Raw genomic sequence first — 27,043 nt, 5'->3', positions numbered from 1 at the left:
TTGAATTTTCCGATGAGTCTTGAAAGTAATTTTCTGTGTTGAGGTATTTCATTCAATTAACACACACATGACAAGGCGGGCATGAATAACTCTGTCTATAACACTGCATACTGTATCTGTACCTACTGTAATGCAGCATGTTAGAGCATGTGATGTTTGTGGACTGGATTTTAATCTGTTATGGTGAAACTGAGGAAACTGTTACTCTTCTACCTCCATAAAACAACCTTCGTACAAAATAAAATATAAGTGTTTCCCCATGGGATGTAAAACTAATGACCTCTCAAGTATCATAAATATACTGTAGCATATACAGGAATTCATCATCATTACTCTGCTGATGTCAGCTGATTTATGAAAAAATATACATAAAACGATTCTCTTACCAAATCCACTGTTTTCATGTATTTTATTATTCATCACATTAAAGCCCCATTTCAATATTATGGTCTTTCTTTGTTGTCTTACAAATATTAAGTTATCCACAAAAATAAAATAACTTAGATAATAACCATATTAAAACATAAAAATACATACATACATTACATTTATGACATGAAAAAAATGCATATTGCTGATATTTTCCCAGAGTTTTCCTGGACACAGTTCTGCATGTGCAAACTACTTATCAGAATCAAAATAATCTGTTACACTGGAAACATAATCCCAGATATTTTTTTTCCTCTGCTTTTAACACACAAACATAGTTGCTTGAAATAAATTACACTGTCTGATAAGGAGCCTCACTCATACAAGTTACTTGAGACCAAATACGATCTTTAAAATGTGCATAGGCAGAAATTCATATCAACTTAGTTATTTATATACTTTGAAGTTGACATCAAAATATGTCTGTTGTACACATTGAAGAATTGTGAAGAAGGTGAGTGTAGTTATATTACAAGAAGCTTACAGTGTCACACACAGTACATTGCATCACAAAACAGGAGACACTGTGATTGATGACAATTTAGGATGTTTATAGTGTGAGAAACTGAAGCCTGTTCCCGTGCACTCAGTTTCCTGAGGCACTTTCATTTTATTGATGATGTTTGTGCAGCATTATTATGTTTTATTTACAATGCAGGTCAGATCATAGTGAAGATGAAAACTGTATTTGTTAAATTAAGGAATACTGTGCACTCTGACAGTCCTCTTACGTTACATACTACACACAGACACAGACCACACATGGTGCATTCTGGATCATATTAATGCAGGACAACGGATCTGTGCTGTGTTTGAGGGAGGTTGGAAAATAAATGCACAAGCTCGTGTCAGGGTGGCTTGTGATTTTCAAATGGTATCATAAAATCAATCTTATATTATACGGGAGTAGTGCTTGTTCTTACTCTGTTGAAAGCTGATTTGTGTGAATTTTACTTCAACATCCTCCATTAGAGGAAAGGAAATGTTTTCATTTCATTTGTCAGGGTGTGATATGAAGAATTCCAGGAAGCAGCACCAGTAATCAGATCAGTTTCAGATCAGTTCTTTGATTGGCTTTAGCTTCGGCCACTCATTCATCACGGCTGTAACGGCCTCCTTTCCACAGTGGCCATCATTTATTATAAAAGTTTGCCCCTTTCGTGCAAACTTCTAATTGCCACAGGCCTTTCCAACCAAAATATGTGAATGCATTTATTGAGCAATGTCATGGATGTAGCGGGGTTTGACTTATGCAGACAAAATAGTGATATTGATACATCTAGTGTCAGTTGAGCCAGACAAACCCCTGATGTATTCTCGGTATAACCTGATATCTGCTATAAAAATCACTAAAACTGAAACTGCCCTTGAGCAAGGCACAAAATCCTCAAGTGCTAGGTCAAATCCTGTGCATTGTGAATCCTGATGTATGAAAAGGTCTATATTTGTCTCTTTGTATGTAGAAGATGGAGGCATAGCAAGTACTGTGTAACTGTGTTTATGCTGTAATTTATCATACAGATTATGGAGGGACTACTGTATAGAGTATCATCTGGATTTTTGGATGTCTTCCCCCATTTTTAGGTTTCATGGGATGCAGACATTGGCCATTCCACCTTATATATCACCGGTGCTATGAAGCAATATTATTTTCTTTCTGCATGCAATCTGCTGCTTACCCTCACCTTCCTCTTTGCTTACCTGAATCTCATGCAGCTGTGTGTCAGTCAACATACGCTGATGAAACAACAATAATTTGTTGTTCTCAGAGCTCAGATTTCATATTTGGAGTTTTCATATATTTTACCTGATAAAACTATGTTATCCTTTGTCTCAAGAGGAAGGCAGTAAACATCCAAGCTCTCTGAGTTATGGCAGCTTTTAGACATATGCTGCATGTGCACACTCTTTACCGACAAGCACATCTACCTTTCTTTGCTGGCTCAACTGCTTCACACCCTGTCCTCGCTCTTCTGGAAAACAGCAGTCCACCGCAAAAAGGTACAGGGCATATATATTACAGTCATATTCCCCTTTCAAAATAATAGTCTTGATTTAAAAAAAGTCTTTTTCTTTGTTTTCTTTATTGAGTCTTTTGATGTGTGTTTCTTCATTTACAGACGCTGACCCACTCTGTTATCCTGCACTCTTCGCAGACCACATAGCAGCACCAGTGAAACTTGCAGTTGCAGCGTTCGCTCCGCGTCTGCTGCAGGATGTTGTGGCCTCTCCCGCAGCACAGACTCTCACAGTTGTCCATGCCGGGGCTGGTCTTGTTGCAGATCCGGCCCTGCGTCCCGGCCGAGTCCGACCCCAGGTCCCGCTCGCAGAAATCTGGTGACTTTTCAAAGTAGACCAGCTCGTTGATGCTTGGCCGCCGCCGATGCGTGTGGTGGTGGTGATGGTGGTGATGGTGGTGGTGGTTGTGGTGGTTGTGATGGTTATGGTGGTTGTGGTGGTTGTTGTTGTTGTGGGAGTGGTCGAGCTGTCCAGTGTTCCGGTTGTGAGCCTTGATAAGCGTGGCGATGTGGAAGCGCTCTTTGAGGATTGAGCCCACCACCCGGAACTCTGGGGTGACTTGCCAGCAGGTCTTTAGCTGGCAGCTACCCGACGTCCCGTGGCACTTGCATTTCCTTCTCATGTGGTCAAGCACCACCTGCGAATAACAGAGACAGAGACAGACGAAAAGAGAGAGTGGGATGGAGTGAGGAAATGAGCAGAGGCGAGGGAGTCAGAGGAGGGAGGGGGGAACAAAACGAGAGGGATTAAAAACTTGATTTTGATCACTGGTTGCATTTGAAATTTAATATACAGGTCCAGTGTGTTGCAGGGAGCCTGTCTTATTTTATAATGTGCTGGCTTTACTTCAGTGTTTTTCATTTATTTGCACTCCTAAGCAAGCGACTGTTCCACTGTAATGCCCTTGAAGAAATTGGTCCCACATTTAAAAAGCCAGGTGGTCCAACTCTGAGCCAGTTGTCAAACATACTCATATCAAATAACACAGATGGATGCAGGTGTTACCCAAACAGATAACATTGTCATTATTCATCTTTTGGCAGCAGTGAATTACTCCAAGCCTGACCCACATGTAGTGGCACATTAGGCATCAGAGCATTGCAGTATTTACATATTTTCACTTTAATGGTTTAATGCTGGCCAATGAGAACACATGGATATTAAAAGTGATAACATATTGTTTTGGTTTTATTATATTTATGGAAAAAGCATGAAATAATGAATGGAAGCCATTTTCACACACAAGTTGGGGTTGTTCATCTTAAGGCTCACTGTAGGCCCTGGTATGTGGGACTACTACACTATGCAAAAAATCCTTATACAGGTTCTACAAGAATGTTTTTGATGTCTACAGTACATCTGCATGCATAAACAAGCACAAACACAAAACGTCCTGTTAGAGCGTGACCAACACTGCAGGACCAACCCACTCTTTGTCAGTGATACACACACACACACACACACACACACACACACACACATAACCACATGTACACACAGGTACATCCCACATTGCATAAATCCTGTCCACCTCAGTACGGTTCTTCAAGGCTGTATATATGCATGTGTGTACATATGCATGTGCGTTTATCAGTCAGCACTTATTCTAAACTTTAAAATCCAATTACTAACAGGAACACAAGGCCACCCAGAGTACTGACAGATGCTGCTGCTGCAGCCCCTATCAACACATACACACACAAACACACACACATGCAGCACACTTGCGCAGTTAAACACATTCCACACATGTGCTAGCAATAATACTACACTCCACAGACACACAAAAAATGTGACTGTCACCCACACACTCATCCACACAGGTTAAGACAGAGGTAGCAGACATACCGGTATGACCAATTTAAAGGGATAAGTGCAGGAGCTTTGAGGCTGTATAGGTGCGTTAAGACGTTAAACAAATTGCTTGTCATGCATCTATTAATTGTAACACTTTCCCAAAGTCAAGGTCAATTTGGACTGAGGCCAAAAATGAGATACTTCACTTTTTGTTTTCTTGTTTGACTCCACCTTTCTCAGGGGGAAAGAGCAGGTTGTTGAATAATGTAATACTGGGTACTGTGCTTGGTTAGTGTACTCTAAGGCTCAGCTCCATGCTGTACAGTGGGTTTCCCGATTCCTTGTTTTCCGGGACATGAATGAGCAGAAAGGTGGATGAGAGAATGAAACTGTGATAAATGCAGCTACTTGCCTCATCTGTTTGGAATGAACAAGTGAAAAGTAGAGCAAAAGATCTGTTTGCCACAGAGCCAAAGTTAATAGGGATCGGCCATGGTTAACAACAACAAAAAAATGTAGTAAAACAAATAAATCAAGTTACAGTTGCAAAACCGGTGGAGCCTGAATTATGAATAATGATGTATCCAAATTATTAAAGCAAAACTGCTTTGCTCAGACTTAAAAGCTGTGCAAATGTAAATATCGGTTTCTTACTTATTTAGACACATTTACCCATTCTTTGTAAACATATACTGTATATTTATGTTTGGACATATATTTATGTTACTATCATTCATCAAACTTGCCAGCAATGTAGAGCACTTCAGACGATTAAATGTTAGAAACTGATGCTGTTGCTTAAAATCATTTAGATTATTTTTTAACAATTATACAAAAGAATGAAGAACATTTCCAGTCTTTTAATCACTGCATTTTTGGTTCAAAATGTTTGTTAGTTTAACAGAAAGTGACTAAAGGGTATGCGTTTTAGATAAACATGGTTCCTCTGTAACTGGGAGTGTTGAAAAGAACGTTTAAAGAAACTGTGATCGGTGGTGAGGAGATACTAGAGGCTGTAAGACTTTATAGTAAACAACACTATAATAGCTCAAACAGCACTTGCACTGAGTTCAGATTGCAGCTTTCGGTTCAGTTTTTACATAAAGGCAGAGGCAACCCCAGAATCACAAACGTACTGGCCTTAAACACACAGCAAAGTCTGTAATCATAAAACGCTCGAACCCACTTAAACCTTAAGGAGACAAACTGACCAAGGAGTCATAATTGCATCCACATTGCTACTGTTTGATGGTACTTTCACAACAGGATAAGGGTTTCAAAGGACAGTAAAACAACAAAAACAGCTAAAAAGTGGGATGTCTAATGACTGTTATATTGTTGCAGGGTAAAAAATAAAAACCTCTGGGAGATTATGAACCACAGCAGTATGGCTCATACTTTTTATGTGTATCAGGATGTAACATGTTTTTGCAAAAAAACTGTGAACTCCGCAAAACTGTTGCTTTCCAGTAGTTCAGCACGTCTGGCCTCTGTACCGTATGTTCAGAATGCAGCAAACTTCAATTGAGTATTTGCTAAATCCCTCCCCCAAACAGAAACTGTCCAGTTAGGTATTGCAGCTGTCAAGGTTTTCTTCCTGGATGGAGTCTGTTTTAGCAAAAACTAAAAGTACAAAAGCAATATTTTATGAATTTTTTTTAAACAGTGTTTTTAGCTGCTCTAACATACATTTTCATTGTTAATGAAAGGAGCACATCATTACTAACTACCGTACATTTTGTGGGGCTACAAGCTCTACCACATCCACTTTGTAACATTTCTCCACTGTATGACTTGGTTGTTATCAGAGTTAAGGCTAACATTAGCATCTATATCCTGTTCTTTATTGGTTTTGTGGAACTTTTCACTCTAGTGAAAAGTCAATGTTATCCAATGGAGTGTTATGTTTGCCATGCCATTGTTATGCTAAAAAGATTTTTCTTGTTTAGCATAGCTACACAAACAAGTATGCAAGCTTAACAGCCATATTTTAGAACAGATTTCAGTCTATTCTTACTCTCTATTATACTTATAAAAAAAACTCATATATTATTCATAACAATTATTACCATATATATATTTAAATCCATTTGTAAGATTCTCATTTTAGTGGACATCAGCTGGAAAGATTTCATCAAACTCATAGAGCTAGCCGTAGTTTAATTAGCTAGCTAGAAATGATTTTCAGCTGGTAAAATTGAAAGTTGCTGACTAGAAATGAGAGGGCAGCCATTGTTTCAAAAATTACCAAATAAAACTTTGAGTGAAATCTTCCACTCATTTAAAAACAATTTTTTTTTTTACACAAATTCTTTTCTATTGTTTCAAAAATGAATTACAGTTTTTGTCACTATATGAGGATACTGCTGCATCCTAGAAGTTTGATTTTTTTGTCACACACAGCCAATCAGATTTACAACTTGTTGCTACTCAGCTAAAATATAACCTGTTAACCACTGACAAGACCTGAAGCAGTTGTTGATATTTACAAGGAAATAGCACGAGATTTAAAATTCAAATGGACATCTGCCAATTCAACATTCAACATCAGAGGAATAACTGATGAGTTCTGTTTTAGGGTGGAATTATCCCAACACTAGTGCTAGTGCTTTTGGTGTGTGTGTGTGTGTGTGTGTGTGTGTGTGTATGTGGCAAATATTCCTTTGACATGTAGTTGAAAGGCGCAACAGGTACAATCCAGACCCTTAATAGGAAATAGGGAAGCTGTCTGCTCTTGCTATATTATTAGAAGTGGTCTGTCAGTATGACATGTGAAGTGCTGATCCATCTGACAAAAGAGCCAGGGGAAACAGCAGTTAAGAACATTTTGTACAAGTAGACTACAAATAAAGACAGAGTCCCTGATTTAACATGACATAATGAAAAGCAACACAGCATTCTGGATTTAATTTCAATTGACAAAAGTTTAAATTTTTTGACAAAAGTTCAAATGCATGGCTCTGGTTATAATAATGAACTGAAGGAAAGAATGAAACAGAAAGAAAACATAAGATCATTTACTTGTAGATGTATCCTGTTTTTAGAAGGTCTTTGGTTTTACTAATCTAACATAATACACTTCCAAATCACTTTTTAAAACACTTTGACAGTATTTTCCCAGATCTAGACCACTCTAATCAGGCTGGATACATGATCAGATGAAAGGTTGTGATTTTCTGGCTTCTACCTGGGGCAATGGGTTGTGTAATAAAGAGAGAGAGAAAGAGAGAGAGAGAGACAAAACACAGAAAAAATGTTGTGTGTCTGTGTCTTTGTCTGTGTTTACTATATCTGACTTGACTAATGTGGAAAAAAGGAAGAAAAGTGATGCATGTGATTTATAGTTGCCCTGTTGTAGATCTCGAGAATGAGCCCTGAGGACATGGAGGACAGGTGGAGGTGGAGGAGGAGCAGGGTGGGGGAGCTGCTGGGGGCTGTACAGTACGGGGGAAGGGAAGGGAGGGGAGGGGAGAGGAAAGGGGAGAGGAAAAGAGGATGACAGGAGGAGGAGATGATCTTTAGATGATCTCCCCTCCACCGCTTGATACACAAAGGCTGTTCATGTGTGTGTGAGGATTGCAAATCACCTGTGTGTCTAGCTGGTACTCTATCTAGGCTCTGTCATCATGTCCTGCTGCTACTAGCCATTTCGATTAGATTATAATCAGCAGCCCTACCTGACCTGACATCAGCTGATTGTTGTGGCAAAGGGCAAGGGAAATGTAGAAAGATTGTAGGTCTTACACAACCTGAGTCACAAGCTATAAAAAGCTTGCTTGAAAAGAACACTTTGTATAACACACTTACTTTGAGCTGCGGTGTTGCATAATGTGCCGAGACACAGCAGGGGCCTAGAGCCGGGGTTTGAGAATAGTAAAGTAGGTCACTGTGTTAAACACGGGAGAAGAGCTGATGGTGTTTAGATGAAACAAAAACATGGGTTACTGGAGATAAAGATGGAAACCTGCTAATACGCCGTATTCCATGATTTATACTGTGGCTGCCGCTGCACATACACTACAGAGATGTAAATGCTTCACAGTCAATGGTGGACCACAGTTAGAGACAAACATCTGGCAAGTTTTAATTGGCTTAGAGAGTGAGACGGAGGCGTCTATAAAACAACCCCAGACAGAGATCAAACACGACATGTTGGTGGCAGATTAGGACTGCAGGCTACATAATACAGTAGACCGGGGAACAGTACAACATGTTAGAGTAGAGCAGAGCAGACTACTGTGCAATAAAGAGGAGCGATGAGGTAAACTAAAGATCAGAGCTTTGTTAGCACAACCTGATGTTGAAAACGGGTCAGTGTGCATTAATTAGGTAAAGATACAGGAGTATGTTTGCCTTTAGTGGAGAGCAGACAGAACCAAAATACAGGAAACATGAGGAGAGAAAGTGATGGTGATGACATGTGACTAAGTTCACCAGCCGTATATCAATCAGAAAAGTTACAGTTATATATATTTGACTTCCAGGACAACTGTATTCTCATTCATTGTTGTTTTTCTTGTTTTGTTTTTTTTGTTTTTTTTTTTTTTTTTTTTTTACAAATTACCACATCACCATGGTCATGACAGGTGGTTATATCACTAATTTAAAACTTTTATTTTTGATTTTTTTTTGTTTTGTGTTACAGTAAATTTAAAAAGTACAGTATGTATCAGTCTAATTTATTGTACATGTTTAACACATTCCCTTTAGCAACAGTCATTTATTACAGTGATCTATTTCTAGAACATCCAAACTTAATGAGGCGGTTTCTAATTCGCTGCGTGCAAGTGGAAAATGAAAACTGCGATCCAGGACTACAGTATGCCAAAGGTGAACTGTTACCACACTCCCTTCAGCCGGATGATTTTGTCATCCTGACCAAATATCAAGATTTGACTGAGTCAACACTGACTCAGTGGTAATGAAGGAGTTGGTGATGGCTTACAGTATAGCTTTTATTGAGGAGGGAAACTCCTGTGGCATGACATAAACAACAACAGCACAAATGGAGAGAAGCAACAGCCAATGAGGAAAAGAGAAATTTGCCTGTCTGTGCTTGTAACACCTTTTATAAGGTATAACTTAAAAAATGTATGCCATTGTGCTCCTTGCTGTGAAATCTGTGATTCCCATCCCTGGCTAATCACTAGTAGGATGAGCAGTCTGTAATAGTTTGTTTCTTTTTGGTCTCAATATTAATCCACCTTAATAAGAAAAATGCTTTTTTCAATATGTGACTTGGGTAAATACAGTACATGTTCACCATGTGGAGGCAGAGTAGTTGAGCAACTTCAGTCAGTCATACCCAGCTATGCACCCGTATAATTTGTGGTTTATTCTCTGTTTTCTTTGGTTCATTGAATTTAATTGTTAGCCAATCCCTGTGTCACCACCACTGAACACTTTTGGGAAAATCCTAATCAAGCCTCTATGTGTCCCACAGACGACCCTTATGGCTGATAAACAGCAGACTAGTCTGCATGCTGCCGTGTGTTTGTCAGTTCAAAGACAATCTACTGAAGGACCTTTAAAGCCGAGCAGAAAGCCAAGGCGATATCAAAGCACACAAACAAATCCCACAGCAGCACATTAAGCCCAGACATCACTTTAAACAAATCAAACGCCTTGCTTCAAAAGAACAATTACGCATACACAAATACACACGCACACATGCACAATGTGTACATGACACAATGACATGCAATTACGGAGCAAATGCATATCTACAGTACACAGTAAGAACTATACTACATTAGAACGTGTGTGTGTGCATGTGTGTAGTATTTACTCACTGTTAATTGCACACAATGTCCGTAGCTCTCATTTAGAGACTCTAATAAAATGTTATTACCAGCATAAGCACTTCCACCTGCTGAGCTTTTACTGTGAAACATTTTGCCTCTGTATATCCGTGTGAGTGTGTGCGTGAGTAGAAGAGACTGAGAGTTGTAAGGAGAGAGTGGGCATGAGTACACGCGTGTGTACATGTGCACATGTATGTGTTGGTGTGTGCACAGCGTGTGGTGGGTCAGATCAAATGTTCTGCCTCTGCACTGTCAGGACTCAGGAATGCTGTGCACACCACTGATGATATGAACTGGCCTCTGAGGAGCACAGGACTAACCCCACACTAATGTTGCTATTTTTGATCAAACACACTTGGCTTTTTGTGTGGGTTCTGAGTCAATGAATTAACGTGAATGGGCTCCCCAGAGCAGTTTATCATCGCTCAAGGGTTAAATTAGGCATAAAAGGACCTGGGAGTCCCACTGTTGCTGGTTTGGATCAAGCTTGAGCGGCTGCTGCTCAAAATCATTACAGTTTAAATAACTTTTACAGTGTGTTTGGTGCTCTGGTGGAGCAATGTTGTGCCTTAACACACGAAGTAGGTCGTCGATCGCCTGAAAACATCAGGTGTGAGTGGCAGAGGTACTTTCCTTTCCTACGAGGGTTAAATTAGTACATTACAATACATTATTAGTCAATGCAATAGAGGCTGACATCAGACAAAATTGAATCCACCTTTCGCCAGGAGAAAGCAGATGTCCTTGTACGGGAAGGTGCAGATTAGTCATATGAGAATATCTGACATAACTTAAATTAGATCAGACAGGTTAACACATTCAGTTGCTGTGTTTCTGTGGTACCAGGGGAACCTTTACCAAATGTATGAAAGCAGTCAGTCAGTCATTAGGACCACACAAAGTTTGTGCTCTCCACCGACATTTGGCTGTGGCAATAGGCCATTCATAGGCCAATCACAGGATAGAGTGAAGTGCATAAAGGATTTGGCTACTTCCACAAATTTGATTTAAAACAACTTGGTCCCATCACATAGAACCGCACTTGTCCATTAGCTCATTAGTCACATCACTCTATACTTTGGCATCTTCACTAGGCCGTGTCCACTTTTGAGCAACCCAGTTAGATCTGAAGGATTTCATTTTCATTGCAACTATACTGTTCACACATATTCAGTGTCATTCTGAAATACATTACATTTGGAATGATAAAGATGCTCTAACTGCAGCAGGAAGTGTGCCACTGCTGAACCACCATTCCATCATGAACATAACCCTTGACAATGCTTTCGAGAGAGTCAGGGCAAATGTCTCAAATGTTCAAATGATTAGCAGTAGGTTATTAAACTGTGAGTTTCCAAATGAACATGTTTCAAAATGAGGTGAAAATGAGTTGAAATGTATAGTTTCCTTCCTGAAAAAGGACCACACCATCTCTCCTTACTCCCCTGAAGTCAAGGTCTGATGGTAAATCGTAATTACCAGAAGACGCTTGCCAGTAACACGACTGCAGACTGTTGCATAGCCGGCACTGTCACCACCTGCCTAATAAACAGACAGGATTCAACAGAACCTCGGCATTGGCTCTAAGCTCTGCAACATGAACACAAGAAAGCGTGCCAAGCATTTGTTTTGAGGCGTGCTCTCTAAACGATTGAGAAAAATGCTCAGGAGAAAAAAAAACTTGGCTAAGAAATTTACCACCCTGGTGAGGTGTTTCCATGTCATGAGCAGATACTTTAAACGTGTAGTCAAGCCTTTAAAGCTGCTCTTATTAACTACCGTACAGTAGCGTGTTTTCATTCACTGCAACAGAACAATGGGAAGAAAAATTAACACAGAATTTGAATTTCTTTTCTTATGAGATCATCAATTCATATCTATTTGAATAGAAATAAAAATAAATTAAGTTAAAATATTGTTTTGTAAAGCAATTTTCATATTAAATGGAATCATAACCATTTAGTCATCAAACACTGATTTTTAGTGTTTTCACATGATTTAAAATTAGTTAGGAAAGGATGTATCTAACAATGACAATCATTGAAATGTATTTATCTTTTTTTAACAGCTACATTTCCTACTCACTCAAATTAATATCTTTTTTGCAAGTGTAAAACAAGCGGCTGGTGAAGCCTGCGCTTTACATATGTATGGCGTTATTGATATGCTGACATCATATGTAAATAAACCCCACCACAACACACATTTTTTGTGCCTCCTCAGTGTATAGTATTAGTTCTGCAATCAGCCCTGCTGGAGAGAAGTTGGTGGAGGCAGAGCAGGAGAGGGGGAAGAGGGGAGGGAAGGAAGGGCGAATCTCTTTCTACTTTCCGCCCCGGTGTTTGAAGTCTAAAATCTTTTGCAGGGTTTTAAACATCTGTTTCCAAACTGCCAGCAGCCACTAATTAGGGCTAAAAACAAGACGGGACGTCGTGAGAACCCTGGGGTGGGCATGAGGCGACATGCACGCCCCGCTAAAAAACCACCACATTCCTGTGCCTAAAGAGTACTTCACTGAAAGGGGGGAGTGGGGCGGGGGTGGGGGGGTTGAGGGGAGGAGTCATGCGGAGGGAGGTGAGGTGGTGGGTCGGGGGGAGGAAAGAGACACGGGAAGGGTAGGCATTATTTTGAGGCCCCACCTGTCAGTGTTTTCTGTTTGATTCTAGGGGCTATGTGTTTGTGTTTGTGTGTGTGTGTGTGTGTGTGTACGTGTGTGTGTGTGTGTGTGTGTGTGTGTGTGTGTGTGTGTGTGTGTGTGATGCAAGGTCTTGGAGGGGTTTTATTGTGGCTTTCCATACCATTTGAAGTCATTAAGGTGCGTGGTATTTTACAGTATAACAGCTCTGCAATGACTCATAGTATGTTTGGTTTCTGTCTCTTCCTACTTTTCTCTGTCCTTCAGTGCCCTCTCTCTCTGTCTCTCTTTCCCTCTCTCTCTCTCTCTTTCTCGCTCTCTCTCTCTTCAGTATTGCTCTGTATATTGCAATCATTCAAGTTGTAATCTCCTTCCTGTGGTGTGATGTAACAAGTCACTTAGATCCCTCTGAGTAGCTCTCCATAAGAGATATTCATTCAACTAATTTTGTAATTTGGATAAAAATATTAAGGGAGTCTAAAGTCACCTCTTTCCACATCATAGCTGAGTGTTTGAAGAGATCACATCAGTCAGCAGGCAAATTACTTCAGCTTTGAACCCTACCAGGGTCATCAGGGGTCATCAGGCTTGTGTCAAAATGGTCAGGATCACTGGGTGTCGTTTAGTCCCTGCTCGTAACTAGAGTCTTTGCCAAAAAAAAGAGGTATAGGCCCTTTGATGTTGACGACTATGAGTCAAGTTTTTTTTGTGTTTGATGGATGCCGCAGCTCACTTGGCTGGGAATTTGCAGCCTGGCACACTGAAAGCAAAATTTATTGTGAGGAATCCGAGAGCCAATATTTAGCCTTTCTAAATATCATTCCGGAAAGATCAAACTGTAAATTAAAATGAAGCTAAGTAGTGCCAAATATAGTTTGTTTTCTTCGAGCTACCGCTGTGCTTCTTACGGTTTGGGTGTGATTGCATATTCCGATCTTGAAAGATTTTCTCTCGGGCACTTCACCTGCCAAATGTTGGAACTGGCTCGATTTGATAAACTTGTTTATAATGTATACACTTACATCTCTTATACATCTCGCCAAATTTATAACGCATCTCACGGGCTAAACTCTGCACACTAAGCAACTATACTGCCAAACAGATTCATGTCCAAAACAGGCAAGCAAGATTAACTTGATTCTGACTCTCTCTGCGGCTCCACGGTTATCCTGTCAGTTCTTCAGAACATGAGCAGAGATTTATCATGATTTGCAAAACCATTTCTTTGCTACAGGCTTTTGCTGCCTGACTTCTGCATCTGTAATTATTTAATAACCTGTCCTGTATCACATCGTGTAACTGAGCTTATTCCTGTATAATGAAATTGGCATCTAAGTATCAGTCTAATAGGCAAATTGGTATCTGTGCTATCATGTCTCATTGAACGGTTATTATCTAAAGTCAGCAGTGACAATGATATATGGCCATCACCGCATGCCATTGTGAAATTAAGGTTGCAGGTGCTGAGGGAAAAGTGAAGCTTGGTGATTATTTTAACAGCCACTGAAACTTACTTACACTTATGTTTACACTTTTCTCTTCCTACAACTGCTTTTTAAAATCATTACATTATTATTTTTGTATTTTTACAAATGGATATCTACTCTTTTTCAATGGCATTTCAACAGAATACACTGCTGCAAACAGACAACTCAGGATCAAACCTGGGATGTTTTGGATGTGAGACAGTGTTTAAGTCTCTGCCATCCTCTGGGGGTCTAATTATTGGGGAGCATATGGCCTCAAGAGGTAGACGGAGTGAAGACAATGAGGCCGGACTGTGATCCTGTATGTTATCAAGTTTCATAATCTTACTTACTCCATCCAACAAAAAGAGAAGGACCCAAAAGACAAATTATTTCCCTTTCCTTGGCTCATGAACTCATTCCTACTCATGTCATATCAGCCCCCACTCAAAGTTTACTCCCATGTCCACATCACTGATTGGGATTTATGTCACCAGTTCTAAGTCTAAGACTATTTCTACCATTACGGCTACTGCGGGGAGACCAGCTGTTATTGAATTCGGCTGACGCGCTCCACATTTGTGTTTTGTCTGGATAATCAAGGAAACCAGAAGTAAACTGATGGAAAGATACAGGCCCAAATTACTCAGGAGGAAACAGGGAACAATGAGCAATTTACGGTCGCTTCTTGTCTCTGTTCGACCACAGAGCTGGACATCATCAAGGCTTATCACTGTCATTTACATCTTTCTCTTGCATTGCCCAAGGCGCAACACCTTTGGAACTAGTTGACTAAAAGAAATTTAGATTACACCGAGAGTTTCAGAGCCTTTACATATTACCCTAGCATAAGTAGCGTATCTATTAATTAATATATGAATTAATTAATATGATAGATGTCTGAAGTGTGCTTCTCAGCTGCAAAGATATTATACTGTAGCTTTCTGACACTGAGTACCATTACCCTCCTTTGACACACCGACTGATCTGACACTAATTGACATGACACAGCAAGCACACATCCACCATCATAACAAAACAAAGATAGTCTAAACTGACAAATGACTTATTTGTAGATGTTTTAAATCCTCTCAGGGTTGGAGTTTCCCTGAAGAAACAACAATCAAGGAAACAATAGTGCTATCAGGCAGTAATAATAATAGACTGATACCAAATATACATGCAATCTACATAATGAACAGGCCTTATTGTTTAATTAATGTGATAATGATAAAAATAAAATAAAAAAAGCCACCAAATCAACCCTTCAAGACAACGTTTCTCTTGACCTTAACATTATCATTAATCAGTGTTGAAATGAATGTTTTCAAAAACATTCATTTCAATAGAGTTTGAATGAAGTGGAAAGCTAATCCAGACAAACTGTAGTGTACTGTAATCCCCAAGGCTGTGGGTTACAGCAACCCTGATCCATAAAAGAAGAATCAGACTGGAAATTCCCACACTAGCCACCTCAACCAATGCTCGGCACCGGGATGAGGTAAAAGGACTTCTGAACTGTTACAGTAAGCAGATGAACTTGAGCATGCTAGATGGTTGACTACACAGCAAGCTCATAATGATATGAAACAATGACTTGAAGTTTTTTTTTCCTGGGTTATCCTGTTTCTAAAACTGCTTTGTTAAAAAAACAAACAAAAAAACCCCATTAAAAAAAACATAAAAAATTTCAATTATAATCTACTGCACCTGTATCAATCTTCTTCTTGCGCATATGAATGCCCCAGCAACCAGTGAACAGGTTCACACCCTGTCTCTCCATCATTAATATTGTTTTTTCCACACAGTTCTTCTCCAGAAAAAACAACAGTGTCCTGAGCTGGAATTTCTACAGTAGTTACATGTGTTTGTATAAAATACAGCTGTAGTTGTGATAAGATATCTAATTCCCCTTTGAAACACATTTAGTCAGAATTGTTGAAATAAATATACAGTGTTTTCATAAACGTCACACTCCGATTCAAATTACTTCAAAAAAAATTATTCCCTGTTATTATTTTTGTAATACTTGAACTGAAGAGTGACCCTTACTGCAAGTGGAGTTTATGCAAAAACCCTTTAAGCAGTCTCCCCCGGCAGAAATAAACATCAGTGTAATAATGACTGGCCACCGTTGACCTGGCAAATTAAATCAGACTGTGTTGTGCACTGCAACATTATCATTGGCCCAGTAGCACTCAACCCACCCACTATCCACCTGTTTTATTGTGTAATACATTTTTAAAAAAGATGGTGTAATACTTACATTAATAACAGAGAGAGATGTTTTACTCCCTTCATAGGTTTGTAGATTCATAGACAGATAGAGTCAAGCATTAACTACACTACACTACTTGTTGATATGAGGTAATATACTGGCAATAACAACTACACTCTCACACTAAAAATGGACACTCCAGTGTTTTAGTATTGCACTTTTATAAAGTTGTCACAGTCAGATTTAGAAAATCAAAGTCAAATCTGAAGCAGCATAAAACTGGAGCCAGTTGCAGCAGCTGTTTGCAAGTTCTAACATATGTGTTTGCTACGAGCGCAGCTTTACACATCGGTAAATTAAAAAAGGTTGCACCACGCACACTTGCTCTTTTCTAAATTTAAAGTGAAGACTAAAAGAGATGGGAGTATGTTGGACAGATACTTCATAAATGTTGTTTAATGGTGATGTAATTATTAAGGGTTTCATTTATATTTCACAAATATAACACAGCATATCTCATAACGTGACTAAATGAGTAAATAACATCAGTTAGGTTAGCAACTCATAAACTGTATGAATACTACTTACTCTGAAACACATATTTCTCTGAATACTTAGATTTACTAAATATATACCGTACCTTTTGTGCTACTAAAACTGTAATTTTTGGAAGTTATGCTAGCTTGTGATGATACAGTGACTTCTTGTTATCGGTTGATTGGACAACGCTACAGAAGTTTCCCAGCAAACGACCGAGTAAATCATTCGTTTCAAACTACCAAACTGTTAGTCAGTAAAAACTTGGGAGGGACTTTGAATTCTAATTTAGTAATATATTTATGAATAAAACACTAGACAAAAAACCTGATCCTAAATTGCCCATGATGCAGCTGGATAGCATCTTTCATTAAGACCGTCCCTGCCCTGAGCAGCTCCCTCTACAGCCTCAAAATACTTTTTTTACATGTAGTATTCCATCTGATGATTAAACTGAAGTGGATGTGTAAAATCAGTGGACTGTCCCTTTAATTTGAACATAAATCCACAAAATGCAAAGTATGTGGTCCCTCTGGGTCAACTGTGGGTGTGTGATAGGGTTAACTATATAACAAATAATCACAAATAATCACAAATATTGTAGAAGCCATCACAGAAACCCAAACACACACACACACACACACGCACACACACACACACACACACACTCACATCCTCTCACTTCACACTCACCTGTCTCCCAACTCTATTGTTGTGCAGCCTCATACGGGCATGGATGTCTTTGTACGTCTCACGGGCATCCAGGAAGTCCCGCGAGAACTTCTCTCCGAATTCCACATCAGGGCTGCAGCCGCCCCACTCCCAGGAGTCCTGGGGTCCTGGCAGGTCGGCGGGAAAGTGCTCCATGACGCCGTGTACCATACCCTTCCCCCGGTGGATGGCCTCTAGCTGCAAGCGGTGTAGTTTGATGCGAAAGGCCTCCTCGTCCCCACGTCGCTTCTCATCGCAGCCGCATGCCTTCAGTTTGCCCATGGAGCAGGCGTTGGCCACTGCATGCACCACGCCTGCTGCTGCGATGGCGTACGCAAAGGCACTCTCTCTAAAACCTGTGGGTGAAGGGAGACAATAGTGGTGTTAATGTATAGCACATTGTGGAAGTGTCGCAATCAGGAAAGAAAGTTTGAGAATGGAAAGAAAGAGAATATATTTTGTCAAAAAAAAAAAAAGTATAATAACACGGCTTAGTCCATGACATGGAAGATGGAATTTACTCTCTCTAAATTGAAACTGGCTGATTGACATGAGGACTGTGTCAGTGTTTGGGAATGTGCCACGTTGTTTTTAAGAAGCTGTCAGGAATTACGAGAGTTATAAGTTGAAGTTTATGTAAAATGTTGAAATATTTTCGATAACCTACAGGCAGAGCATACCTGTGTGTATGCCTCATGAACCTGTCAGGTGAAATTAGAAGATTACCAGGTAAATGGATGATGGTGGATGACATGTGCCATTTGTGTCCAAATTCAAATGACTGCGACTATGGTGCGGTGTACAGGTTTTTTCTATCTGTGGTGCATTTTCTATTTTTAACGCAAATAGCATCAGAATAGCAACAAAACTATTAAATTCCCCTCATTAAAGATGGATTGGAAAACTGCTGGATACAACTTTGAGATGTAAAGTGATTTTCCTAGCCCTGAAACTCACTTTAACAACAGCTAAATGAGCAAAGAAATCTTTTCACCTCTCTATTAGCAAGTGTGTCACAATGCTTAGTAAGTTTGCACTTCAGCGCATGTTTTGTTTGACACATTCTCAGTGAAGCTGTAGTAAAAGAGCTTCCTCTATTTTGATAAGGATACACATAAGAGTTTATTCACATGTTCATACACACTCATGCCAAATCCCATAAAACCAGGGGAAACATCTGGGACAATAGCAATTAAGTGTTCCAAACACTTGCGTATGTCGTCTCTGTGGAGCAGCTGAACACGAACAGACCCCCACCACTCCCATCAGAGCACTCGCAGAGGACTCGTATGCTGTTACTAAACATGGCTGTGTCTCCTTCTGTCTGCTCTACTGCTTATATACAAGATAATCAGCTGTGGCAATCACTGCTTTCTACTTACATCTACCACCTAATGTATATAAGTGAGTAGAAAGGTAGCTAAATAGTTCCTGAATTTGCACTGCAGTGCTGAACTACATTGGGTGCATTTCAGGCTTTGAATACCTCTCTCTTTCTCCATCTTTCATGGGTCTTTCCATTTCCATTTCATTGGGTCCTGGATGACTGGAATACTTGGTCACTGACTTACTTTTCTGGCTCACTGAGGGGCATCAAATGCCTGGAGTTTGATCCTTTCACCTGTTTCTGTCATATCATATCTTGCATTGAAAATTTAGGACCAGACGATGTGTTGCTGTAGCCATGTTGTCGTGCATGTGTTCAGCTTAGAGGGCTAGATTGCGCCATATACTGTGGCTTTTGCCTTATAATCACATCAAATTGTCCCAGCTAGACTACTGTTTGTAGGGGAGGTGGTTAAACGACTGTGGACATGTAATCTATCTATATGACGTGTGATGGCTGTTGCCTTTACAGCTAAACACATCCCTTTCTCCTTCATAAAGTCGAACTTGCATGCGGCTCATGTAATGAGCAACTCTCCCCCAACTGAGCTGTAATTCAGAGGACTAATGTTACAGTACGCTTCTCTTACACAGACACATACACACCTTTGGACCCCACTTTATAAACACACGTACACATTCACCCGATCTAGGTTGATACATTTCTGTGACAAAAAAAAAATCCATGTCCAATTGTGGAATCTGTGAATATTGATATTGAAAGATGAAGTGACAGCAGGATTTGCACTCGCACATTTACAATGTTTGTTGATGGATATCAGCTTACTGTCTGTGAGCATGGTACCCTCAGCTTCTATAAAAGAAGCCCCACTGGCGGTAACTTACTGGTGCAGAAAACAGTGAAGATTATAATGGAAACTTGTAAAGCAAACATGAAAAGAAACCACTTAGGGGTTTATAGCACCCCGCTTGAAGGGGAAATGATTCAGGCTGCTTGTTGGAGTCAAATAAAAAGCTAATAACTGGAACTGCCCCTTTTTAGCAATGTTTGATGTTACTTCGTTATTCACACAGTGAAAGAGAAATTTACCCACAGACCAACTGACAGTCTGTAGTTCTCCTATGCAACGCTACAGCACATATTCCTCAGTACGGTGTCACTATAGCGCAACTGCTGTATACTCGTATATGTATTTGAATACACAGCTTATGATGAGCAATATGATGGTTAAACATATTGTCTCATTCTGAATGATCACTGCTATGCTCTGCTTAAAGATTCATGCCAGCAAGCTTTATGACTTTATGAACGGTATTTTGTTGTTTCACCAGTATCTTAAGTCACGCACGCCCACCTACGCAGCCCCTTCTGCTGTTTTAAACAACTCTCCCATTTCAATTCAGATAAATGGAGGAAGGTTTCCATCTCCAAATGTTGGCTTTTCTTGTCTTAAGTTGTATATATTCATAATCTGTACATTACAGTCAGAAAAAAGATGCAGGTGTTCACTGACACTGTTATATTGTACAGTGTTGCGTTAACATCTTAAAAATTGGGCTTTGAAAAAAGAAGCAAGCAGACTAGATGGAGGCTGACTCTCAGTCAGCAAAGAATCTGATACAGTACACTACATTTCAACAGCCACCAAACTTGTCTGTCACGCTGCAGATAAACTGTCCTTAAACCCTCATTAACAGATTTTTTGGCCAGCCGTAAGAACAGCATTTACATGTCAGCAACTTTTAAGTTGGCAGAGTCACTTTGTAAGCAAACAGTTGTTGTAGAGCAACATTCATTTGGTGTCCTGTTTCTGGCCATGTGACACATATAAGTCATCGAACCGGAGCTGTATTTGCTGAAAACAGCTTCATCTGAAAACACGAAAGCGGTGAGACAGTTAACTTAAAGGGACAACTATTCGTATCATACTCCAAACAAACAGGCGGCAGCATACTACTGGAGAGTAGGGGTGTCCACCTCTATCATAAGTATCAAATTAATGCACTCTTTGGTCCCTCCTCCTTCCTCCCCTTCCCATGTTGGGCATGCGTAATTGGATTTGCCATCAGGCATACAGGGACAAATCCTGGTGAGCCGCCGCATTGATTGGCCGGTGTACCACCAAGTTTTTGCCGGCTCTCTCTGTCTACCTGTCATTCAGGTTGTGCAGGAGAGTGTGCTGTGTGCATGTGCTGGGACTGGGCACACTGGCCAATCACAACCATGCTAATTTCAGATAGCCTTAGTTAATTTTTCAATTAGAAAATTTAGATTTAAACTAAAATATTTAGATATTGTCGAGTTGAGATAAACTGCAAAGTCAGGTGATAAATCTAGGCACTATCCCTGTAACACAGAAGTAGTCCTTTGATTTGTTATTTTAAAAATGAGTTATTCAACATCTGATTATATGTTTGGTTTGATACCAAACAATACATCCCCAACATACACAATCTCTGAAATTGCACCGACTACATACAGTGGGGTCCAAAGCTCTGAGTGGTGTCGGATTTTTGGACCCCACTGTATATAATTTGACTCACCAACTCCCACTCTGCCCCTCCTCTCCTCTACCACCTTGACTCACACAGGGTGGGGGGGGGGGCGAGAGGAATGGCACTTAGGAACATCCTCATACATAGAAAGCCTGTTTTAGCTCTAGTCCTGCTCCCCGACTCAGGCCCCCGGAAGACTGGGAACAAATCAATCTAACAAATAATTCACTGGCTGCGGCACGCCCGGCTGAACTGATGGCAGAGGAAGTGGCAAAATGAATTAAAGATTCAAAGGAAACTGTCACTTTGTGTTACAGAAACCGACTAAACAGGTTTATGCTTTTGCACAGAGAGTTGGGAAAGTGCTGAGAGCAAATTCACAAGCACTTGCACTGGCAAGGGAAGTAAAAGCATTAGGAGCAGCCCAGCGAGGGAGGACACAGACACAGTGACAGAGAAAGAGAGAGAGAGAGAGAGAGATTCTCCTATTTCTGTCTATCCATGTCTCGCCTGATGTCCTCTTTAGCCTAGTTTTTAATGCAAGCTAAACAAGAATGAACACGGACCTATAAAAGTTATTACAGACCATCAGCTGAGAGATCTGTGGCAGAGCCAGAGAGGATCCAAGCCGCATCTTAGACAAAACAAACTGAACTGTAAGGCACCTGATGTCCCACTCAATTTCAGTTTTACTAGAATTATTACAAGTCGTAGTGTAAACGTTCCTTCACAGGGATTTTAAAAACACAGATAAACTTGCTATAGTATATGAATCGTCAAGCAAAAATAGCGATTGGGTATGGAGTATATATATACGCTTCGTGTGAGACCATGTTTATTTTTCTAAGATCAGTTTCTCTGAACACTTGTGTTAATCTCCACACTTCCATCCAATCCATGACTGTAAATCTGTCTCCATGAGAGTATTGCCAGTAGCTGCACGCAATAATGGCTGCAGCATGTTAACTTGCGTCAATTTTTTAGCTTCTGTGGAGTGGAACGTATCAACATGTAACATATGAATCATCTGATTTAAAGAGGTTGTTTATGTCAGTGGTTTGGAGTTTCTGCACCCGAGGCAAACCAGGGATGCCAGACAACTAGCAACTGCCTCTACTAATAATGACAAACAGCCTTTCAATGAGTCAGTGAGGAGTGAAAGTACGTCCAGAGGTGTGTAAGCATATACTGTAGTTAAGAGTTTTTGTTAAAGTTCTGTAGCGGTGACAGGATACAGTCCTCAATTAGGGTTATAAAATTAAAGTTTCATGATTTTATTGCACACAGATTAAGGAGAAGATAAATTTATGGCAAAAACCCTCCAGGAAAGATCTGACACGTTTAATCAGTTAGTTTTTCTTTTTGTTTGTTTTTTTACGATGGGGGATTCCATCAACAGTTCATAAGGATATTTAGAGATAACTGGTTTTAACTCTTAAAGCCTACATTTGCACTGCAGTCACACCAAAGCAATGATCAAACTAAAATTTAATGATAAGGTCAACCAGTGCACTATGATGCAACTGTCAAATCTTATTTCTCAAGGATCGGACACAACATTGGCGCGATTAAAAGGAAACTCAACTCGAGAATCAAACTACAAACCACACTGTGCACCGTTCATCTAGCCAGGTGCTCAGGCTACTAAGAAATTGATGCCTTTTCCAGTCAATAACCTGGGATGAGTCTATCTAAAGGCTTCCCAACTCTAAAGATCCTCTTTCATCCTTTGTGGCTGACTTGCAAAGCTCCAAGCACTACAAAGCGTCAGAGAAAACCGATCTGCATGAGGCTCGGTAATCTGGAGGTGACTAACTGCTTTTGAAGTTACCTGCTCTTTTGTATGGGTTATTGAGGAGACACAGTGAGATGGTTAGAAAGTAGATACCAGTCTTGTAGTCACTAAAGATAACCCAACCATTTGGAGGACCTTATTGTTGTGAGATAACATTCAAGAGTTGTAAGTATGGGGAAAATGATCTCTTTTTATGGTCTTGTTTGAAGATTTACAGTTTATTATCCCAACGCTTGTTTAGGACATGTATCTTTGTGGCTGTTAATCTTTCTAAGCCCATCCTTTCAAGGTGTTGTATTAAAGTGTATTTGAGAATGAAACCACAGCCTGTTTGAAGACCAAACTTTTGAACTTACTCCATTGTTTTTTTTTGTTGTTTTTTTTTTTGTTGTTTTTTTTTGTTTTTTTCAGGAGGAAGCCTGTGGTGACATCTCACCTCTGCAGAATAATGTACGTACCACTTCTTAGCCGATAAGAGTCTGGTAAGTTTCTCATAATGGTTCATATGTAATACATGATTTTGCATTTGGATTTGAGTTTTGAAACACAGATTTTCATGAAAGAGATGCAAAATGCCAACAAGCCAGGCAGAAACTCAAATTTGAAGTCAAATGAAATTACACATCAGGACCATCTCTAACAGTATATTTTTGATATAGTGACCATAAAGCTGACCTCTTTTAAAGACTATGCTGTCATAGGGTATTTTGTTCCTAGTCTCCAGGCTGGAGCAGTTCCAGCGGTGCCCTCTGAACTGGTGCTGGCACTCGTGGATGGCAATCTGGATTCCCTGGATTGCTGAAGCCGTTACGTCTGGGTTCCGCATGCACACCTCCAGCTGGCGCCGCGTCAGCCCCGGCAGTGTCAGACACACCGTGTTGGCATTCAGGATTGGGTCAATGTTGGGGAGCTTCAGTCCCAAGATTTCATTGGAGTCTACCCTGCATGGAGCATACAGGTCAGGTTATCGACAAGAAAAACATGTAGCTTATGAACCTTGCTGTCTCTGTTCTGTCCACTTCTTTTAGTATCAAAGGTCTAGTTAGTACTGATACTAACTCCTGTTGGGTGTCACACATCAAAACTCTGTTCCCACAGTACCAGACAGGCGCCCTGACTTGATGGTCCCCAGTATAGCTGATTGCTGTAAAACCTCAATAATACACATAATGTGGGTTAATACTTGTAAAACCATCTCCAGATGCTGACAGAAGGGGAAATGCGCTCACAAATCTATTTGTTTTTTTGTTTTTCAGACTGATTTCAGTTTATGGTCCCGCAAAGTTGTCGCCAAAATAAAAAGAGCGCTATGACTGTCGACTGTGGACATGTTTTGGCAACAAAATAGCCAATGCTTACTGACAATGAATAAAACGAAATAGCTCTTGGGTCCTGCGGGTGATTTTACAGGAACGTCGTCTCATTTTAGGTTTGTGAACTTATAAAACTGCAATACAATGCTGATTGAAATGTATGTGCTGAAACATGACTATTTGCATTTAATGTTAATTTGGCCTAATTCAGGTTTGTCTCCCCATCATCACTTTGACTTTGATTTGACTGCGCAGGATAAGAGTTATACAGTGGAACAAGTGAGTTGCAGTGGGGAGTGAGGGAACTGCACTAGTGTGAACCAGTGTTACTAGTAGTTCAAGTGACAGTTTTATGTGCACGCAGGGAAAACAGCAACTTACCTGCCTCATAAAATCACCACAGAAAATATGTTAGCATGTAATTTCAATGACTTTTTAGCTATAAGACACGTCTCTTGACTTAACTGTCCCCTGCTGCTGTAACCTATCAATCATGTTATCAGTCAGTAATTTAGCTGACAGCAGTCAAAGCACTTCTCGACTTCACAGAGAAACAGTCACAGCAGTATCAAGGAAAACACAGGCTGCACTGATGATGGCCTGAGATCCCAAACGTGCGCAGCTTTTCTTTTCATTATCATTACAAGTAAAACACAGGTTGTGTTGCCTCTCTGTGTTTGTATGACTGGGACACACAACTGCACATGCAGCGAGGAGTGTGCTCAGCTGTGGGCAAACACACACACACACACACACACACACACACACACACACACACACACACACACATACATATCCGTTTAGCACACCCTGACATGCACACGCAAATACCCAGGTGTAAGGAGGCATGTGCAGAAACACACACAAAAACACACACACACACAGCTGCAGCAGCGTTGCATATTTCTTTCCAGTTTTGTCAATATGTGTAACTTGTGCACATTTCTATTCTGTAAGCCTCTTTATCAGAGCGCCTGACTCAAACATTCACAAATCACCTTGTGCTCTTTCTGAAAACGCAGCCAGCTTTGGACATAAATCATAATCAAAAAACGCAGCTGGCTCCAACATCAAATCTTCATTTGCATGGTGGTGTCCCACTTTCTTGGTGGCATTGCATTTTGAACTGTCTGCCTCTGATTGCAGTTCGGCTTCTGTTGCTACCTGTTGTGTTTCCTGCTTTGAGAGTAGACCTGTTTCAACAGCTATGTTTCCAAAGGGCAACTTTTTACATTGTTTGGGAATGAGACAGTAGATAATTGGTAACAGAAAATAAAAACGAAAAAAAAAAAAGTGGGCTGTTTCATTTTATATTTTATTTATTTTATGTTTTTTTATGTGTTGACTTCAGACACACGTGTCAGCAAGGATACTTTGGGTTATTTAACTTTTACTTGCATGAATGAAAACTGACTTTTATTTTGTTAAAGTAGATTATTATTTATTCACTAGCCTACTGTAAACTAATCATTTGGGCTATGATTAAAAAAATAAAAATAAAAATAAAACAAGATTTTAAACATAGAATCATAAAGTGAAGACTAAAGGCTTAAGTGTATTGAACCAACACAGAGATTAACTTTTTTAGCTTGAATTCAGACATCCCTCATTTATTTATCTATCTATTTCAACTCACCTTTTATCCAAGAGACAGATAACCACCAAGACGCATGTTATTCTGAGTACCGAGTGTTCCATTTTGTGCCTTGTAATTACAAAAAAAAGAAATAAAAGTTAAAAGAAAAAAGAAGAGAAGAAGTAAAAAAAAAAAAAAAAAAAAAAGAGTTCAAAGTCCAATATTCCGCCTCAAAGTTTAGGGAGGACGAAGCAGCAGAGGGAGGTCAGGTCAGGTCCGGCTAAAAGTTGGCGCTGGACTTGACAGCTCCGACTACCCTCAGTCCAGATGTGCCAGCCAGCGGCGGGATACTCATTCAAGAAAAGTTTCATCAACCTCTCAACTCACTGAATGGAGGAGGCTGCTACGAGTTTGAGGAAAAGTCAGTCTCTCTCACGCACATCCGTACACATCCCGGTATCTCCGCCAACGAGGTCTTTGCACTGGTGTAACATCCGAGAGAGAGACGGCTGATCCAAGGTAGGCGCTCTAAATGAAGTCTGCTTGACTAGTGATTTTTCGGTGCGCACCGATACTCCTCTAAACTACTGCACTTAGCGCTTCGCCAGCCCACTTTTTTTGCGTCACTCGCGAAGTAGGAGAGCGCCGAGGGAGGTCAAGTGCCTCGTTAAAGCAGGATAGAGATCCTTTTAGATAAGGCAACCAGAAACACTTAGCCTGCGCCCTCTGTGAGGGGGAGCATTTATATTCACTGGAGGAGCGATGCTGAGGATGAGGATGGTGATGATGAATATGATGATGGTGAGGAGGACTGTGTTGCAAAAGAGAAAATTACTTTTGTGTGTGAATTTATGAGGGTTCGTAGAGTTGGTGAACATGATGATGGAGATGATTATGAAG

At 40.1% G+C, this 27,043-nt stretch overlaps 1 protein-coding gene across 1 annotated transcript; it reads right to left on the bottom strand.

Moving 5' to 3' along the window:
• wnt10a (wingless-type MMTV integration site family, member 10a) lies at positions 1 to 26,815 on the bottom strand. Its single transcript, XM_056388494.1, has 4 exons — positions 26,204 to 26,815; positions 23,930 to 24,195; positions 17,599 to 17,972; positions 1 to 3,085 (listed from the first exon to the last, which is right to left on the bottom strand). Exons 1-4 carry the CDS (start codon positions 26,263 to 26,265, stop codon positions 2,540 to 2,542), a joined length of 1,248 nt encoding a protein of 415 aa, XP_056244469.1. The 5' UTR covers positions 26,266 to 26,815; the 3' UTR covers positions 1 to 2,539.
• Between the last annotated feature and the right edge of the window lie 228 nt (positions 26,816 to 27,043).

The sequence above is a fragment of the Seriola aureovittata genome, chromosome 11 (genome assembly GCF_021018895.1).
Source record: "Seriola aureovittata isolate HTS-2021-v1 ecotype China chromosome 11, ASM2101889v1, whole genome shotgun sequence".
Lineage (NCBI taxonomy): Eukaryota > Metazoa > Chordata > Actinopteri > Carangiformes > Carangidae > Seriola > Seriola aureovittata.
The sequence above is the reverse complement of the archived record's forward strand: the minus strand, read 5'-3'. Positions and strand labels throughout refer to the sequence as shown.